Genomic DNA, 21,486 nt, shown 5'->3' on the forward strand with positions numbered 1-21,486 from the left:
ATTTCCTATGTCCTCACATTAGCAGCCTTCAGTTCGCCACAGATTTAAACGTTGATCATTGGACCCTGTCTAGTAATTTCAGTTTTGCCAGTATCCCAACAACCACTAGTTGGAGGCATTTTTACAAGATCTCAGTCAACACATAGAGACCTAAAATCAAGTAATCCTTGCTGGTAGTTATTCTCTGACCTCCTGCCTAGTTATTCCAAACGTGCCTCCCTCTTGCTTTAATATCTTTTGCTTCTAGTTCTGGTAGTAAGATTCCAGGTCTCCCCTATTTATTCCTCTCCTCCCCACCCCACTCAATCCAGTCTCCTCAGAACTGCAAAGGTAAACTTTTAATTGTGCATATCTAATTATGTCATTTCCCAGTTAAATCCTTCAATGACTTTTCATTACACTGTGATACAATCTAAAATCCTTAACATACACAATCTTCAAGATTCTGTATAACTTTACCTATTTCTTCCTTTTACTGCCTCATATTGAAGCTCCTTTTTTAAAACTAAAATGTAACAGCACTGACTTTTAAAGTTTTCCCTTGAATGCAACAAAGTCTTTTGTGCCTCTGGTCCTTTTGTTTCAATGGATTGCTTTCAAAAGTTTCTCATTGTTTCTGATTTTCAGCAGTTTGACTCTTACGTGTTTAAATGTGATTTTCTTTTCATATATGCTGATTGAGTTTCACAATATATTGAGTTTCTAAATCTCTGAGATGACATCTTTCATCAGTTTTAGAAATTCTCAGCCATTGTCTGATTCTGCTCCATTTTCTCTCCTTTCTTTGTGAACTCAAAGTACATGTATGTTAGCCTTTTCACTCTGTCCCACATGTCTATATATTCTTTTCTGTATTTTTTTTTCTCTTTAGTCTGGATAGTTTCCATAAATCTGTTCTAATTCAATAATTTTGTCCTTTGCATCTCCAATATGCTATTAAACACAGGTTGGTTGGTTTGTTTTCAGTTCTAACATTTTTATTTGATTACTTTTTTTTTGTAGTCTTCAGTTCTCTGATAAAAAAATTTCTAGGATTTAATTTATTTCTCCGTATTTTTCTCTCATTTCTTGAAAACTTTAATCATAATTATTTGAATGTCCTTGTCTGTTATCACCACTATTTGGATAGCTATAAGTCATTTCTATTTTCTTAAATTTTCTAAGTGTTTCTTTGATCATGTTGTTCAGTCTTTTATATCTTTAGAATATCTGACTAAATGCTGAACATTAGGCATTAAAATAAGACAGGCTCCAATTAATGTCTTCCCCTTTCTTCCTCTAGGAAAATAGATTGAGACTCTTCTCCTTAATGTAATCAGTAACTTTTGGGTTGACGTTCTGATATTTTGTCTGCTTCTGGACTTCTCCTGCTCTTAGCCATGCCCCTCTAGGGCTTTTGAATGAATGTCTGAGCATTTTTCTTGGAAGTCCAAAACTCGAATTCTGGTTCTCCAGCACAGTGAAACTATTGAAACTCTCCTGCACTTTTCAGACTCTCTTCTGAGTTTTTAACTGGTATGTGTCAGGTATAACTCTTCAAATCTCTCTTCTCATCAGGATATTGACCCCACAGCTTCTCTCTCTCTCTCTCTCTCTCTCTCTCTCTCTCTCTCTCTCTCTCTCTCTCTCTCTCTCTCTCTCTCTCTCTCTCTCTCTCTCTCTCTCCTTTACATGACTGCAGAAATCTCTTCTGATTTCCCTGTCTTCCATCAGCGATCTTTTGCCCATGTTCTCAAGCATCTGCCGAGGAATACTAGTTCACCTCTTTATAGTTCTCCTTTCTCCAGACTTTCAGCCCCTTCGCCCTGGGTTGATTTGGGAGATCTTTGATGCTTTTTAATACTTTATGTGACTTTTCTAAGAAACTTTGGTTGATAGAAGCTACCTCATTCTATTAGAATGAGAATTGTACCTTAACTTCTTCATAAAATTTTCGTCTCATTGGGATGTTTTTTAACCCCATTCTTTACCTTGCTATTATTCCTGTTGTGTGTCTTTCTTGGAGAAACTATTTAGTAACTCATCAATTGGTATTCAATCTTGCTATTGAACTCTCTTATAGTATCATATACATTTAATCTACAGCACTTTTTAGCTTTTGTAATTAAATGTGTTATTTGCTTAATGCCTTTCCCTGACAAAAATTTAAAGTCCAAAATGGTAGGGATCATTCGTTTTTTTTGTTTGTTTGTTTTTTTTTTTATGCTTTTTTCCCCAAAGCCTATTATAGTCCTTGTATTACCCTGACTTTTTCTCCAGGTCAATTATTCACACACTCAGTTCTCTAACTAATCAACATTTTTGTGCTTTCTACTCCTCCTTCGAAGATATAACATCATACATCTAAAGTAGTGGTTTTCCATCTCAGCTGAGGGCATAGTCCTACTTAGCAAAGCCTTCATTTTTATAAATAAGAAAAAAAATAATATTCTGTTTCAAGTATGACCAATATGTATCACAGTAGTTCAAGAGGATATGTTCCAAGATCCCAGTGGATACCTGAAATTGTGGATATTATCGAAACCTACATAGGCTGTTTTTTTCCCCATACGTACAAACATACGATAAACTTTAATTTATAAATTAAGTTTTTTCAATGGATAAAAGATCATTCTTACCATAGGTCTTAGCAACCTCAGCATACAAAATTTTTATTTTTTTATTAAGTCGAGATCTTTTACCTCTTTATTTAGAGGAAGCAGTTCCAACTTCTCTTTGACATATTTGAATTGCTAGCATCACTACACTTTCACTTGGGGGCCATTATTAAGTAAACGAAGGGTCACCTGAACACAAGCACTGTGATACTGGGACAGTTGATGTGATAACCGAGATGGCTTCTAAGTGGGTCTGTAGCCTATATAACGTGCATATGCTCGGCAAATGGCTGATTAATGTTCCAGGGGGGATGTCGCAGAACAGCATGAGGTTTCAGCATATTACTCAGAAAGTGTGCCATTTAAAACTTAAAAATTGCCTTTTCCTGGAATTATTTATTTAATATATTTAGACTACTGTTGACTGCAGGTAACTGAAACTGGGGAAAGTGTAACCGTGGATAAGGTGTGGGCTACTCCATTATGTGTAGGAACAAACTTTTTTATTTGTTCTTATTAGTTTCAGGTGTACAAAACAATGTAACAGACACTGACACCCCTCACAAAGTGATAATGTCAACTATAATTTATAATTATATATATATATATATATATATATATATATATATATATATATATAGTCACAGGAAAAAAGAATTTTGAGTGTGGTTATTGTACCTTGATACTGATAGAAATAATTACATCAGAAGACTCTAAATTTTTAGAGAATTCTGTTAAGAACAGAGAAAAACAAAACAAGTCATGAGCCTGGCCTAGAAAATAACCCCTGCCACTGTAAAAAAAAAAAAACCTGTCCCCCCCCCCAAATTTTATAACAGCAATTATGATCTGAAGTCCGTTGCTGCTGTTATAAATGAACGCAAATTTAGGGGCTTAAAACAACACAAATTTATTATCTTGTAGTTCTGGAGGTCAGAAGTGCAAAATGGGTCTCATATAGCTAAAATCAAAATATCAGTAGGGCTTCATTCCCTCTAGGAGATAATCTGGTTTTTGGTTTTGTTTTGTTTTGTTTTGTTTGCCTTTTCCAGCACCTAGAGAAAATTGCATTCCTTAGCTCAGGTCTTCCTTCCATCTTAAAAGCCAGAAATGACTGATCAAGTCTTTCTCAAGATACATTATTCTGACATTAACTCTGCCGTTTCCCATTTTTACTTATGAGAAACTGTCTGATCACATTGGGACCACCCAGATAATCCAGGATAATCTCCCTATCTCAAGCTTAGGTAGCAACCTTAACTGCATGTACAAACTTACTTTTCCCTTACCATGTTATATAACATATTCACAGGTTCCAAAAAATAAAGAAGTATTTTTATTTATTTATTTATTTATTTATTTAATTTATTTATTTTTTGAGGAGGATATTTTTCTGGCTACCATAGTGGGTATACTCCCTACTGTTCCTTTCAAAAGCAGTCATGGAAGGTCATGGACAAGGACAAACCTCCCATAGGTTGGAACCAGCAGCCATCAAAAATAAGAGCTAAGGAAGTCCTTCTCAAAGTCAGAAATCAGGGGCTTATCATGGAACTTCTTCAAGAGTGTTTTTCACCATGTCTACTCAATAGGATTTTGTTATTGCTGAGAAGCAATAACTGCTGTGTGTATACCAGTTTTCCTTTTGCAAATGGGAATTTTTGTTACAGTAATCTTTGCACTGACCAATATCTATATTATAGGTATGTAGTGAAGGGTGGATCCAGAAACTGCTCTCTAGAGGTGGCTGCATCATGGGGAGCCATATTTGAATGAGTTAGAGAGAACGGTGCATTGTGTAGAGCTCTTTGTAATGGGACTGGATGGAGGAATAGGTCAGAAACTTAGAAGGGAGGAGAGGGTTCTGTATGTGGGAAGTACTGTGTTTCCCTGAAAATAAGACCTAGCTGGACCATCAGCTCTAATATGTCTTTTGGAGCAAAAATTAATATAAGGCCCGGTATTACACTATATTATATTATATTATATTATATTATATTATATTATATTATACTGCATCTAATATATGATATGATATGTAAATATATATAATAATATATAATATATATTTTATATATAATATGTATAATATATATAATATATAATATATATATATATAATGTTTCAATTTATAAGAAATATTTTACTGTTATTGTAACTATTTGATAATTCACTATTACATTTAGTTTCAGATTATGGGATTGAGTAAGTTAATTCTTGGGTTTAAATTAAAGTATAAATAGTATCACTAAACTACCATGTAGTTTAAAGTATAAATAGTATCACTAAACTACCATGACACCGTAAAGGAAATCAAGCCCCTGAAATGTTAAGATTATGTTAGCAATAATTTTCAAAACTAGCTAGGTTAATTTTCAACATTTCCAAGTGTTATCACCTATAAAATTTGGTTCTATTTATACTCCTTTTATATAAAACAATACACTGTTATTAATAGTCATATATATAATTTTTTTCTTTTTAATATAAAAATTATCCCAACCTTGGAGCCTATGTGACAAGATTATATTCACATATACCTTAATATAACCAAATCCTTAAAAATAAAAATTGAGGATCATGCAAAGTTGTATTAAACAATGTATTTTATCTTGTTCTTTTTTTTAAAGGAATATTCAACAGAATAGGAATTTTATATATATATATATACATATATATACATATATATGTATATATATGTATATATATACGTATATATATATGTATATATATATATATACATATATATATATATATATATATATATATATATATATATATATATAATTTGGTTTTGGAAATGATTTTCAAAAACTGTTGTGCTTAAAAAATTCTAATTTAAATTCCTAAATCTTACATTAACCCAATATAAGTATTTACACATACCAATTTCTGTACTAGTGCTCCTATCTGTTTATTCATATTGACATAATAGAAATCAAAAAGCACAAGCATCTGTCTGCAGATGATACAGGTTTCCCTGGAAAGCCCAGCGAACTGAAAGAAGAGGAAAGCCGAATTACGTATCTATACCTTCTCTATTAATCATTTTTATTTCTACAACCATATTTTCTTTGGAGTACCCAGATTACTTTTTTTCTCTAAGGCACTAAGACCAGTTTCTATTTTTTAACCAAGACAAAAGTTTTGTTTATTTTTTTGCTTTTGTTCTCTGAAAAGATATTGTAACCCATCTGAGCTATGTCTTATTAGAAAAAGTGAAAATGAAATTGTCCTTTTATGTCCCATAAAGTAAATTGGAGAAACATCCAAGACTGCGTTTAAAGTACACTTTTGTAATACTGCTGTCTTGTTGATTTTGTTCTTTCTAATTGATTTTTATGGTTTTTAAAACGTTTTTAAAACGTTTTTAAAATCCTGATTTAATTTTATAGTGAAAGAGTTGTAATATATTAAATATATACTGACTTTTCTTACCAAAACCAAGATATCTTTTCACACAGTCTGGAACTCTCCTTTCAAGATGATAGTTCATCTGATGAACTGATTTTTGATAATGACAAATGGTATTTCTGTGTTAATGGGACAGGTGCTTCCTCGCTGATCACTTGTATATTTGTAATAACTTTGATAGTGGAGTTTTAAGCCAAGTAAGGGAGGAAGATGGCCTTTAGGGGTATATGTTTTGGGAAGAATGAGATCTTTGAGGTCTTTGGCACATCCCAACTTTCACTGAAGAGCAGACTTCCAACTTGGCCTCACATGTTGCTGGAGCTCTTTGGGGGAACATGCCAGCATCAGTGAATTTGATACATGAAAGGCAGCAGGACATCTGACAGGCAATTTAACTCAGGAATCAGTGTTACTGGTAACACCTGATAATAAAGCTCACCTCACTGAATCAGCATTCTGGCCATGTACCAAGATAATTCACCAGTGTTAAAAGCTTTGATCTATGTTAGTTTATTGACTTCCAAAATTTGTATTCAATGTATCATTTCCTTTTATGCCTTCCTCTACTTTTCCTAGCCTAGCTCACATCATCTCTAACTTACAAACATTCACTTTATGAATAACCTGCAGAATTGCCCTGACTGGCACAATTAGTATCACTTGCATATTTGTTAGACATCCAAGTTATTGGGCCCCACCCAGATCTAGAACAAGTAGTAAGCCATCTGTGTTTTAACAGGTCTTCCAGGTGTTTTGATGCATGCTCAAAATTTGAGAACTACTAATATTACATAAATGGTGCTGTAGCTTCAATGTGACAGTGGTAGCCTTCTCCTGCCATTAAAATTTTCTACCAGCAGCACCACAGTTCAGCCTCTGTCTCAATTTCCTGGTGCTGAATATGTGCTCTGAAACTGCTTATGGTAGCACAAATCTTCATCTCTCCAAATTCACCCCTCCCAGGAACTGATCTTGGCTCTTAGGAGAATAATTAGAGCAGATTTCAGTTATACTGGGTTTCCCTTAAATAGACAAAATTCCAAATTTTGGTTACTATTTTTTGCATGTAATGCTTTTTGACTTGTTTACCTACCTGTTGTTTCTTTAATAATATATTTATAGAGTGCCTACTATGGCCCAGGTACTTGAATAAAGGCAGTACTATCTATAACATTTGTAGTGTAGTAAATTGCACCAGGCATTACTGTATATACCCAGAGTGCCAAAAAAAATGTATACAGGTGGACACTTTGGTCAATGTTGCTCAAGCAGTAGTTTGCCGTAATCAGAAGTGTTTAGAAACTGATGCCATTTTGAGCACCTCTTGTAATTGCAGAAGTCAAATGTGACTTGTATTCATCTTTTGTTATCAGTATATATTATTACAATTTTAATACAGTTTTCCTTTCTTAAAATGTGTATCCTTTTTTTGGCACCTTCTGTATTATGTAAAGATGTAGTTGATATGCCATTCATTCATGTAAAGTGTATGATTCAATGATTTTTAGTATATTTATAAAGTTGTACAATCATCACCCCAATCAGTCTTAGAGCATTTCATCACCCCGTACCCGTACCCAGTAGTCACTCCCCATTTTGCTCTCAACAACCCATTCTAGTCCTAGGCAAACACTAATATACTTTGTGTCTCTATGGCTTTGCCTACTCTGGATGTATCATATAAATGTAGCTATACCATATGTGGTCTTTTGTGACTGGATTCTTTCACTTAGCATGTTTTCAGTGTTCATCTACGTTGTATCATGTATCGCTACTTCATTAATTTTTATTGCCAAATAATATTTCATTGAATTGATATACCACATTTTGTTTATCCATTTATTAGTTGATGGACATATGGCTTGTTTCTACTTTTTGGCTATTATGAATATTGATGCCATGAACATTTCATATCCATGTTTTTGTGTAGACATATGTTTTTATCTCTCTTGGGTAAATACCTAGGTGTGGAATTACTAGGTCTTATGGTAACTCTATATTTAACCTTTTCCAAAGCAGCTGCGCCATTTTACATTCCCACCTACAGTGTAATTTATTAATACAAGTATCCTTGTCCTGGCATTCTAAATACAAGTTTCAAGTTTTAAAACAATTTTTTAAATATCAAAGTACATCATGCATCTAAAGACAAGACAAGAATTGGGTATATTATATAAACACTTACATGTAATATACAAACACACATTTTACCTAATTTCTGGATGGTGAGGAAAATCTTATAAATTTATGAAGCACATGATTTCTGTCAGAATGTTTAGCTCTTAGCAAGTTCTTAGTAACAAATGAACAGGTGACTGACTGAAAGAATAAATATATGAACAAATGAAAAGACACACCTCTAAATTTCTAGTTTATGTAAAACAAGGGTAAAAGTGAGTCCCTTAGTTTTCTATTACGCACTCACACATAATGCTATATGTGTGAAAGGGGCAATTTGGCTTTTTAAAAAATGAAATACAATATTCTTAATGCTACTAATGAGTTTAAGTGATGACCATCAACCCAGATGAATCAATTGATATTTCATAGGTTATTAATTTAAAAGTCATCTGAAGTCTGTTAAACTTTGTAACAAGAAATAGTGATTCTAGACCCAGCAATTGAAGCTAAGTAGAAATTTGAATCCATTCTCAGCTTTCTAACTAAAACCCACATGTTCTATGAGAAAATGCAGCCTGTGTTTCAAAACACTGATATAAAAATAACTGTTTGGAACACGTTTTTATAAGTTGGGGATTGTCTGAATTTTGGGATTACTGTTACTACTGTATGTTTAGAATATATTTTTACTTACATTTAAAAAAATACTTCTGAAAGACTAAATTCAGTTGCCTTAATATTTCATTGAGAAATAAAAGTGACAAATCCTACTCATAATGTACATTTGAGGATCTAATAAAAGTTTTCAAAACGAAATGCATTTACTTATCAATTTTATTGATATAAATTTTCTCATATTTTCAGTCAGCTTTTAAAGCTTCTTATTTTCTTGATCAAGGTGATGATTTATTTCTAGAAAATATTTTTGTCATTCTCATTTCCATTGAAAGGGGGGAAAATCAGTACTATGAAGGTGTCTTAGTAAGGTATTGCAGTTTATGTAAGAATAGTGCATGAAGCAATAAATAGCTCTTGCCAGTGATTAAATGTAGAAGCAGAGTTGATGTATCTGAACGCAAATGCCATTTACAGCCTCATATACTTCAATATCATAAATACCATTCTCATTGTATAAATACAAGGGTGACAACACAAAATGAACACCATAACATATACATTAATGATACAAATAAAGAAGTAGGTGCACGTGCCAGTCGGAATATAATTTTATTGTTGTTATACGTATCTATCATACTGGGCCCAAACGATGATTTTTTACATATATATTTAAATATAAACTGTTTACACTGATTAGTTGCTTGAGATGGACTAAGTAGAGGACAGAGGCTAAGGTTTCATATTTGGAAAAACCCAAGTCATCAATAATTTATACACATTAAATATTAAGGTCATTGAAATTTGCATAACCTTAACGTTACGTTGTAATATTTGTTACATATCTACGCAGCTAATACCTACAGGTCTCATCAAATACCATCCCAGTTTAAATACGTAATGATTGATCTTTTTAAATAAAAATGACAGAGAAATCTTTCTATAATACTAAATGCCACTGGAACACACTCTTTAATGGGTGAATTGTATGGTATGTGAATTATATGTGATAAAGCTGTTAAAAAAACAAATTGCAAAAAAACACCCTTATACATTTCCAAAACTTTTCAAAATTAAATTTTCCTACATAAATTGAGCCTTGAAAATGGTTTATTCATTCTCAGATGGTATTTTCTTTATTCCAAGCTTTTTTTTTCAAATGAATAGTCTCCACCTTTATTGATAATTAATGTTCTTTAGAATTAGGCACATTTTAAAGCATGCACACATACAGATTACAAAGGAATGAAAACAGTAACAGTGATTCCTTAGAGCATATAAGCACCCTCAAATTCGTTAAATATATACTACATGCCAGTTATTTGTTCTTGCAGGTAATTATTTAGTCATATTTAAAATGACTTGATATAAACAGATTTCTTTTTAACTCTTAAGTTTATAGAGATCAAAAAATTTTTTACCTTGCTTGGCTAAACGCTTTATTTGTTGTTCTGTAATATCCTTGACTTTGGCTGTGGCTATGGATGAATGAATGAACTATGCTGTATCCTTTAATCCTTACAGAATTATTCCTCCCCGCTTTTTTTTCAATTGAAAACCGAGGCTCAAAAAAATTGAGTAACTTGGCCTACATCTCTGAGCTACTAAATGACAGAGCTAGGTTTTGTAGCTGGGTAATCTGTGCCATTTCAAACACACCACTGCATGTGAGCTTACTTCTCTGTTGGTCGGCAGGAGTCTAAGGATTTCAAGAGTCAACAGAAATCTGGGGTCAAGAATTTGAGCATTTGAAGGAGGTGTTAGAGATTAATGAGTTCAGGTTTCCTCATTAATTAAGAACAAATTAGTGTAAAATTAATGTAAGACAAGGAAAGGCGACTGGGACATGTGACATTGAGTTCAGAGCTCCTGAACATTTTCTAAATGTGAATAATTTTTCAGGTGAGAACAAAATCATTGAAGCAGCTAAATCACTATTGACCTTTCCTCCTAATGCCATTTACACCTTCATATTGTTCGTGGATTTTTTTGAAAAAAGGTATTGGAAGAAAGAAGTGGTTCTGAAGGTTGAAAAGAGAAAGGATGTAGGTTCTGTAAGTTCATGAGTGAATTACTGTAAAAAATATTTGTCACATACAAATCAGTATTCTATATGAAATACATTATGAAGTTTTTCACTAGAGTTCATATAAAAATTCTACATGTCAAGTGATCAGATTGCTGCCTATGCATAGGAATTTTGCAAACATGTTACAGTCATTGACTCATATAATGCTTTAATATTATTTGTATTTTTATTTTAAAAAGTGGTTCAATACTAATATCATATAACCTTTTCTAACTTTAAACTAAAGAATCTTGAAAGATTACTTGTATTTCTATACATAGAGAGCTACTGAAGATTATTCTATTTCTTTAGCAATAAAAATTTTAGCTGATTGAATATTGAAGTACATTGAATTGCCCTAATCGTTTGACTCATTTATGCTACTAGTTTCATTCGCAGGAGTTTGTGGCCTTTACATTTCTTGCCATTTCTGTTTTACCTCTTTCATCTTTGCATTGTGTTGATCTGTGTTATTGGAGCACACTCATCCTTTCCTTCACATTGGTCCTCCTTCGCGGTTTCATTTTTCTCTTCTCTGGATAATTTCTCTTTGTGTGACCTAATTTTTCCATTTCCTCTTCTTCTTTCTACTTAAAAAAAAGTCCCTATTTGGTAATGTGTTAAGGACACTCAACTATTGTCTGTTGGGGATGAAAAAGATCAAAAGAAGGGATGGGAAAGGGGCGGGAGTGAGGCTGGCTAGTTAACTTGGGGAACAAAAGGGGAAAAAATAGCAGAACTGGGTTCTGTTTCTGCACAAGAATGAATTGTGGACATTCGTTAAGCCTTGAATTAAAGTTTTGTCACCGTGTTGTAACTAAGTTTATGATGGCAGTTTATCTTCCATAAGTATTTTGTCAGTGTTTAAAGGAAAAAGTTTTGCATATTTTGAGAAATAAAAATGAAGTTTAAAGGAAATGAGTAACCAATCCAATATATAGGAAATCCAAAAGTACACTAATAATCTTTTGAAAAACACCAAGTCTTGAATATAAAAACTTTTCAGATACTAACAGGGAAAAAGACAGAAACAACTGATTACATATAGCCCTCGCAACCAAAAAACATACTGGCTCTTATTATATAAGTAATGACTACTAAGTACCATCTGAATGACATAAAGTTAAGATCATTATTAATGGCCATTAGATTGTGAAATATTATTACATTATAAAAACAAAAATCTTCATTTTGTAGTTATTCATTTGATATTTTAAAGTTATGTGTTTGGTTTAAATTTATTAACACTTAATCTGCATGTATCTTTCAGTATAAATTATATCCAAAAAAGTGAATGATATCTTGGCAAAAGATAGATTCATCTCTGTGTAACAGAAAATCTTAGAGTAACGTCCAGGTAATAAACACAATTGTCCCTTGGTATCCACAGGGGATTAGTCCCAGGACCCCAATGGATATACCAAAATCCACAAATGCTTAAGTCCCTTATATAAACTGGTGTACTATTTGCAAATAAACCACACACACCCTCCTGTATACTTTAAATCATCTCTAGATTACTTATATTACCTAAAACAACGTGAATGCTATGTAAGTAGTTGTTATGCTGTATTGTTTAGAAAATAATGATGAGAAAAAAATCTGTACATGTTCATTACAGACACCACCATTGTAGGCCTCACTACAGAGTAGTACACATCAGAAACATAGCTTTAAAAAAAAAATATTATTGATCCTCAGTTAGTTGAATCCGTGAATTCAGAAGCCACAGATATGGTGGGCTGACTGTGTACTCAGCTTGATACTCAAGATTCAATTTCTTGTTTTACTTTGGACTATCTTCACCCAGGTTGGCAAATTTATGAAATCAACTCTTTTCTTCCAGCTAGCTATGGACATTCTGAGAGAATCATATTCATTTTTTAAAATTAAATTTATTGGGGTGACAATTGTTAGTAAATTTACATAGATTTCAGGTGTACAATTCTGTATTACATCATCTATAAATCCCATTGTGTGTTCACCACCCAGAGTCAGTTCTCCTTCCATCACCATATATTTGATCCCCCTTACCCTCATCTCCCACCCCCCACCCCCTTACCCTCTGGTAACCACTAAATTACTGTCTGTGTCTATGAGTTTTTGTTTCTCATTTGTCTTGTTCTTTTGTTGTTTTTGGTTTATATACCACATATCAGTGAAATCATAGGGTTCTCTGCTTTTTCTGTCTGACTTATTTCACTTAGCATTATATTCTCAAGATCCATCCATGTTGTCACAAATGCTCCTATATTATCTTTCCTTAACGCCGAATAGTATTCCATTGTGTATATATACCAAAACTTCTTTATCCATTCATCTATCGAAGGACATTTTGGTTGTTTCCATGTCTTGGCCACTGTAAACAAAGCTGCAATGAACATTGGAGTACACGTGTCTCTATAGAGAAATGCTTTCAGAGTTTTTGGGTAGATACCCAGGAAAGCGATTGCTGGGTCATATGGTAATTGAGAATTATATTCTTAATGAGAAGTTCACCTCAGAGTAAAAATGAAAGGAATTTTGACTAAGAAAAAATCAATGTATATAAATTTGACCTATAGACAAGCTTTGTGCTTCTATGCATTCATCTAACAGATTAATTGTATATTATCTGTACAGAAAGTGTATTTGACCCATAACATATCCAAATTCTTATAGAAATATGCTAGTTTATAATAGCGTTCTATTGTGTTTAAGTATGTTTAAAATATCTACTATCAGAAGAATAACATCAATAATCTTTTTCTTTAATGGAAGGCTGCATTTATGCAATTAAAAAAACTGTGAAGAGTGCCAATAGTTATTAGTTTTGGTCTTTTAGATGTTACAGTTTACCTCCTATTAACCACCACTTCCCATTGAGTTTTAGCTGCTCTTGAATGTTTGGATAAATAATTGAATCTCTACTTCCCTTTGTCTGTGTAGGCCTAAGTAAATGGATTCCATATATTCTATTACTTGCAGTTCAAACAACGAGAAAACACCAGCTCTATTTATGGAGTGAAGAAGGATCTTATCCTGAAATCTAGATTTTAGAGTCTAACAGGATTTTTTTTTTTAATGGGAAGTCAGTCATGCTGTAGGTGCTGATTTTGTCTGAGATGCGCTTGTGTTTAAAGAGGGAAGGAGGGAAGAAGAGCAAAGATAAAACAAGGAAGAGGAATGGATGAAAAACTTCATGATTAGCAGAGATTAAAAAATAGACTAGCATAAAAGCTATTGCTTGGTTGAAGATATGATGGTATTTAATATAACAGCAAATATTTCTGCATACTTAAATTAGCAGCTCACCAGTATAAGATTCTGATGGGCAAACAATAAGCTTCCAGTAAGTACTTGTTTAATGTTACTTTGTGTCCATTTAGAAACGGTATATATTTTTTTCTTCAAAAGTTTAATGGTTATCTATCAATATCTGTATTATTCGGGTCAAAGAAAATAGTCTTCTAAATATTTGTCTTGTTTGTAGGAAATATTTGACCTTATTTCTTCATCTAAGATAGTGTCTTTTACCTTGTTGCTTTCTATGGAAGCCTCTGTGTGCTGTTTTAGTTTAAAAATACTGAATGCGAACACTGACTTAAAAATCATTACATATGCTCTTAACCATTCTCCTGGGAATTGATACTTTTGAATTCCTGTCTTTCTTATTCCCATCTTCTGAAAAGATTCCCCAAGGACATAAATAATTGAAACTTCTGTCCGTTTTTAACTTTGGCTTTCTCTGGCACATATCTATGTGTGCACAGAAGCATGATATCGCCTCAAATCACAAGTATTTTCAATTATGGTTCTTACAGTATTATCTTTATGTCAGAGATAGGTCATATACTTCTATTTGCATATAAACATATAAAGCCTGCTGTCATGGTTTTCTCCTTACATTTTTTAAGATGCACCAAAAAAAGAACTAGAAAATTAATTATTGCCCTTTTAATTTTTTTGTCCAAGAGCAATATTTTAAATTCCAGTGTTTGTATGTGTGGTGCTTTTGTACATGAAAAAGAGAGGGGAAAAAAATCTCTATAAGGTTACTTTTTCCTATTCTTTAAGCCAAAATGTTGAAGAAATTAGATTTGATTTACTAAAAAAAAAATCAGAAAAACCTACTCATACATACCTCGGAAAATACAACATAAATAGACTTTGAGGCTACCACTACGCATAGTGTAACCTTAAACAAAAAGAGAGTAAGAGTAAACATTTCATGGCTCCTAGGTTAATATTGTTCTTTGTTCATATTTAATTAACATAAATTTATATGAACAAATTATATTTACATGTAATAACAATTGAGAATTAGCCAAAAATTACAAACATAAATTTGTCATAAAAGTTACTGCTTTGCATGAACTAAATCTCCTTTAAACTTTCTTCTAGATACGATTAAACACAAACATCTCAACTCTTCACTAATCTATTTTGTTACCAGAAAATTTTCTTTTAAATGAATGGTAGGTTATTGATTTCTGACTTCTTGCTCACTTACAACCTATAAGACAACTTTTATCATCAGCTCTTATGATCTATCAACAGTTTATCTTGAATGGCAAATTTTGAGGAATTAGCAAAATTTTATTAAAATGGGATAAGGTCTGATTTTTGTGGAATTTTCCAAAATAACAGAACTGAGCAGAAACAATGCATTGTACATGGCTATGGCTAATCCAATAGATACATAATACTATGCTGTGAAAATGGTCCTGTGTTAGTTATCATACATATGAAATAAAAGCCACATTATGAATATCCTCATTAAAAAGGTTTAGGTTGATAAAAAGCAATAAGTAGCAACCTCGCAACAGAGCACTAAGCAATGATTTAGGCTTAGAGTTGATAACCAACCTTTTCAGAAAGAATTGTAGACGCAATATCTTTCTTCAACAGCTTCAGATATTAGAGAACAGAGTGCTTCATCAGAGTGATCTAAAGAAATTGAGATTTGGCTCAAAGGCCAACAAATAATGGCTGACTTACCTTCTTTAGAGCATGTTCTCTTAAAGACATAAAAATGGAAATGGTATACCTTAGTAGGAGGTCTGAGGTCATCATTGAAATAATGGACAAAATATATTATAAAAATATTTTTATGTAGTGAGGCTATTATGATAACATATCATGTAGACAATAATGAGCATCTAATTCTGCTATTTGTAATCCCCATGATGGGGAAGAAAATCTGCTTTTGCATCATTAAAAATTGGGAAAAAATGATGTACTTGACTATTTGGTTATCTAATTTTGGCATGAAAAGCTATCTTCAGTTATATAAAATATCCTTCTGACTGAGCTTTAGTTCTCACTTGCATTACATCCCACTTCATCTCTCATTTGCTAGCTCCTGCTGCCACATTCTCTATGGTTAGCATAAAACAAACGAAGTTAAGTCCCAGTGGGGTGCCTTTTGTGAGGTCACTCAGAATAGGAAGAAAGAAACAAAGAGCAAGAAAGAGATGTAGAGCATATAACAAAAACAACAACAAAACAAAACAAAAAACAAAGAAGACACCAAAAAGGAGAGGTGACTGGGAAGAAAAGTACACTGGGTCAAGAATCATAAAATTGTACACACTTTTTAAATGTTGCTAGTAAGTAGTAGCATTATCAGTTCTTCTCTGTTTTGGGAGGTTGCCTTCAGAGAGCTGGAAAATCAATTCCACATTCATAAAGGTCTTTCTCCTTTCATAAGCTCCTCCTGAAACTAAAGAAAGACTAATTAAAAATTTTACAGCCACCTCATAATTCTGGCCTTGACGCATATGCAGGATGGCCATTTTTTTTCCCATCAGGGATCATGTTCTCTGCACTTCTTGTCAGAAGTGCTCTAATGCACTACTATAGGGAGCTTAAGAATTGAAGATATTTAAGGAAACCTTTCCACCCCTGGCACAACAGTTCCCTCTTGAACGAGGCCTCTGCGGTCTGAGAGGCCTGATCCAAGACTCCTGTGTTCTTTCTACGAGAAGGCCTGAGCTCGCCGTACCATTGGAGATGGTTCGGCATTGCTACTCCTTATTTCACTCCTCTCCCTTAATTTTTCCTCCGCATTTCAGGTGCATTTCATAAATTGCTATCCTTTTCGTGCCTTCACACTGGCAAAGTGAACTCACCCTGCAGCAACCTTGTCAAGGCAGGGCAGCCCACTGGCCAGAGCAGGGCGTTTGGAATCTTCTGGAGATAGTTTCACTAGGGTTTTTTGTGACAAAGCCCTTTTCGCAGCACTGCCTTCCCTGGGTGGAGAATCGTCCCTGAACCCCTCTGTCCTACCGAAAGTCAGGACAGCGAAAATTTTACAGCACCAGGTCCTTCCTCCTCTGACGTCCTCGCCAGGTGATTCCTAGCTGGACGTGGGGACGCTGGCACAATTTGCATTCAGCCACACCAGAGGGCCTGGCCTCTGGCACTGTCGGGCAAATACACAGTGCCACCTGGTAGAGAGTCGAAAGCGGTGCTTTAAAATGCAAATACAAACCCCTCCTACATTTGTGGTCAAATCACTTCGCCACGATTCCGAGCTCGGCAGTGGACACTGAGCCCAAGAGAAGGGCTGGGGGAACGCTGCCTGCATGTGCAAACATAAGCCCCGAAGACGCACGCCAAATAGTCGGCTGGAGCCTCTGCAGCCCGTGGATGCCCGCCGGGAGGCTGGCTGTCCCCCGGGAGCCCCGCGGGGCTGGGTCCGCTCCCCCTCCGCACGCGGGGCGGCGGGAGGCCGCCGACGCCGACTTTAGGAGTTCCTTTCTGCCTTGTATGGAGGGCTGCTCCGGGCCCGTCTCCGCCCGACCGCTCTGACGCCCGGCCCTCCCGCTGCCCACCCCCAGCCACCTCCCTCTGACTTGCCGGGAGAAGCCAGACGGAGCCTCTCCCAGCCACAAGTCTCTCCGCCTGCCGTTCCCCCATTTCTACACCCACCCCCAACCCCCTCCCAAGCGCCGTCACCCCTCCTCCGCCCCCGCCTCCGCCTCCGTCTCCTCGGCGATCAGGGGAATAAATCAGGGAAGCGATCGAGAGGGAGAAACAGAGAGAGAGCGAAAGCGCTCGAGCGCCGGCGGGCTCGCCCAGGTCTGTTTCCAAAGTCGCCCTTGATGGCGGCGGAGGCGAGGCAGGCGCGGCGCGGATCCGCCGGCGCGCGCTAGAGGGTCCGCCCGCCGCCGCCCCTGCCCCGCGCCGCGGGCCCCGCTCGCCCCCCGCGCCGCTCGCGCCCAGGAGCCCGGGCGCGCCAGCCCGCCAGACGTCTGCGGTCCGGCCGGCGAGGGACCCTTCTCCTGCTTCCGCGGCTTCCAGCGCCGTTCCTTCCCCCGGCTGGGGAGGGAGGCGGCCGTGATCTTCGATCGCGAATATGGCTGCTGGCTGCCTGCTGGCCTTGGCGCTGACACTTTTCCAATCTTTGCTGATCGGCCCCTCGTCGGAGGAGCCGTTCCCTTCGGCAGTCACGTAAGTCGCCGGCCGGGCAGGGCTGGGAGGTGCGGGCCGAGGAGTGCTGCGGGAGCTGGGCGTGGGGTCCGTCCCCGCCTCGCGAGGCTTTTCTGCCCGTGGGGGTGGGGAGCGCGCCGGGCTTGGATCCGGGGAGGCCGAGCGGGAGGTGCGCGCGTCTCGCCGCGGGAATGCGTTCCCGTCCCGCGTGTCGCAGGGGCTGGAGCGGTGGCCGAGCCGTCCCGGGAAACGTCCGCCGACGACGCGCGGCTCCTCAGCCCATCTCTTAAAGGATTCTTTAGACTTAAAGAGTTTACAGGCACTGGGGGAAAAAGTTTCCAGCCAGATAGTCGCTCTCATCAAACACAGTTTAATAAAAAGTTGTGTTGTGGTTGGGTATTTTACAAATAGGTAATTTCAGGCTTGTCAGGACGGTCGGGACTCTCCCGCACTTTGCCTCTGGGATGCTCTTTAATTGCTGTGGTGTCCAAACTCGTTTAGATCTTAAATTACCGGGCGCACTCGACAGCCTTTCGGCTCTGAAGAGTGCGTGCTCCCGGCTGCTCAGAGTACCGTCCGCCCAGAGGGCTCGCAGGTACTGGGACCCCGATATCCATCCCCCGATATCCATCCCCCGATATCCACCCCCCGCAATCCTTTATTTGAAGCAGCTAAGTGCCGGAAGACACGCGCGGTCCCTGTTCTTAGAATGAATAGAACCTCGTCTTTGAGGGAGGGACTCGGCGTTTCTAGAGTCTCCTGCAATTTTCTCTTTTTTAAACATTTCTAAAAGAACTTAAAGAAACTCGCTGCTATTCCGAAAATAGTGTTTAAAGGTAGCTGTCTCTGCAGTCACACGGCAGGAAGGGAATGAAAAATACTAATTCTTCTCTTAGGATGGAAAAAAAGAATCAGGCAGTGGCACATAAAAATACATACATATCTTTAAATGCGCTGAATAGCCAGCCTATCAGGCATTCTGGGAAAGCATTTATTTTGGTTCTTGAAGCTGCTTTAAAGCTTCTGAGAGTAGGTAATCTTAAGTGGATGAGTCACTTTAATGCATTTTACATAACAAAAACAAAGCCCAAGGTAGCCTTCCCGGAATTTATGATGGAAATTATTTGCTGTCCTTTGTTGACTGAGTGCTGTATACTGGAGTTTTTGGTGGATACTAAGAGTGAATCTTTACCAGTTACAACCCTGCAGCTATTATTTAAGATTCAGCTTAAAGTATTTATTACATTAGTTGTCAGTGCAAGCATCTGAATGATGCACATTCTAAACCAGAGAAGGAAAGTCTCTAATATTTTTTGTCATTGATTTACAGTCATGTTCCTTTTTAGGTAATCTTCCATAAAAATGACTGCAGATCCTTTTTTTGTTATGAAGCGAAAGGGTAAATGCTATCGGTAGATCTTCCTTTAATTGGCAGGATGTTCCAAGCGGATATTTTGAATCATAAAAAGAGTAAGAATTACCCTAAAGATGCTTCAAAATTACGTACTCTTATTAAGAAATTACACTTTTATTTATTTAAGTTTTTACTCTTTTTCTAGCTTGGCCTATGCAGTGAGAACTCAAGTGACTCCCTTGCATTTTTTGTCAAATAAAAAAGTGGCTCTTTAAAAAGGAGTCAATGTGTTCAGTTTACACATTTTTAAAGCAGTTATTTTTAACTGACAATTTATCAATATTTCTACAATTTGGAGGGAATACATCATCACACTATTGGGGAAAACTATTACTTTAAACTACAACAAAATACAACCTTTTATTCCTGAACCTACCATGGTACAATGTTAATGTAAAAATCTTTATTGTAAGGACAGCTGCAATAAATGATTTCCTACAATTAAAATAACTCAATTTTCATGGTCAGAAATTCATTAGAGACAAGAAAGAAAATAAATAGTGGGCAAAAATAGGGATTAGGAAACCACAATTTCTTTTTTTTTGAAAGGATTTGAAATTCATTTTTAACAATGGAAATTTAAGATGTTTTCAAATTACATGAAACATTATTTCATGAAATGAGAGCTTAATAAGAGATTTTGTAGAGCTAAGTCAGTCTCCTGTAGATAATATTAGCAATATTTTTGTAAGACTTCTGTATCTTCACCTATTTATTTGAAAAGTTAGTCGCACCATCTTCTGAGGAGAGGACAAATGATAATTGATGTCTGTACTACATGTTAGAATTCTGAATAAAATTTATAGAAATACAGAATTTTTTCCACGAAAATGTGATGCCATTTGCTTTTCTTGCAAGAGAATAATTCATATGGTGTGTGAGATCATCAGATTCAATCTCAAATTCTTGGGGAAAATTTCAAGTTTATAAAAACTGAGTATAAAGATTATAGCATTCACTAAAGGCAAATTACCATGCTTCTATATATGTATAAATGATTTTTCTGGAAATCATTAGTAAATACTTTTGTTTTTCTGGCAATTTTATTTTACAGTCAAAAGGTAATATAAGGAGTTTTGATTATCAGAACAAGATGCTATGAACACACTGTAAAACTAATTATTGACTGACTGGAGTGGGACCTGAATTAGAGTTAGTAATTCACAGTTTCTTTTTCTTTTTAAGTAGAGTGTTTACAGTGATATTAAGGGCTTAAAGTTCCTTGTAATAAAACAAACATATATCATTTTAAATATCTTTAATTTTCTGCTCTCTGATTTATCATGCATTCTCATATAGCATATTCTTCTGGATTAAAGTAGTAGCTAAACTGTTCTAAGAGTTAATACTAAAACAACTTTTTTTTTCTGACAAAGCAATGTTGATACAATTATGTTGCTAGGTTAGGATTTTCTTTTGGAAATGATTTTCTCAGTAAGGTCTGAAACATAAATATGCCATTTGGTAGCAACCACCTAATGTATATTGGTTTATATATAAATGGAAAATACATCATTTTAATGTTATAGTACACGCATGTTATATTGGTTGTTTAAAATATGGTTTTTAAAAAGGGAAACTCTCGCTTGTTCTAGAAATAATTTCTTCACAAGGATGTGAAAACATTTCTATTTTAAAACTCAGGATAATATGTAAGGTAACCAGTATTGTAATGTTAATTTAAACCTGTCCCTCTTAATTTTAGAATCTGTTTATAAATACAGTTTTTAAAAAAATCATTGTACATGTAACTACTATTCATGTTAAACTTTTATCTCAGTCCTATCAAAATGCCAAATAGTCAAGAATAATTGGCTGAGAGCCCATTGTTATATGGGGAT

General features: G+C 35.7%; 1 protein-coding gene across 5 annotated transcripts in view; it reads left to right on the plus strand.

Moving 5' to 3' along the window:
- Positions 1 to 17,815: 17,815 nt before the first annotated feature.
- CACNA2D1 (calcium voltage-gated channel auxiliary subunit alpha2delta 1) overlaps positions 17,816 to 21,486 on the plus strand; it is a 469,014-nt gene continuing 465,343 nt past the window's right edge. For all 5 annotated transcript variants that reach the window (XM_081079528.1, XM_081079529.1, XM_081079531.1 and 2 more), the window contains exon 1: positions 17,816 to 18,252. In XM_081079528.1, the coding sequence (XP_080935654.1) occupies positions 18,158 to 18,252 (95 nt within the window). In that variant the 5' untranslated portion in view covers positions 17,816 to 18,157. The remainder of the gene's footprint in view (positions 18,253 to 21,486) is intronic.

The sequence above is a fragment of the Rhinolophus hipposideros genome (genome assembly GCF_964194185.1).
Source record: "Rhinolophus hipposideros genome assembly, chromosome: 18".
In the NCBI taxonomy this organism is placed as follows: domain Eukaryota; kingdom Metazoa; phylum Chordata; class Mammalia; order Chiroptera; family Rhinolophidae; genus Rhinolophus; species Rhinolophus hipposideros.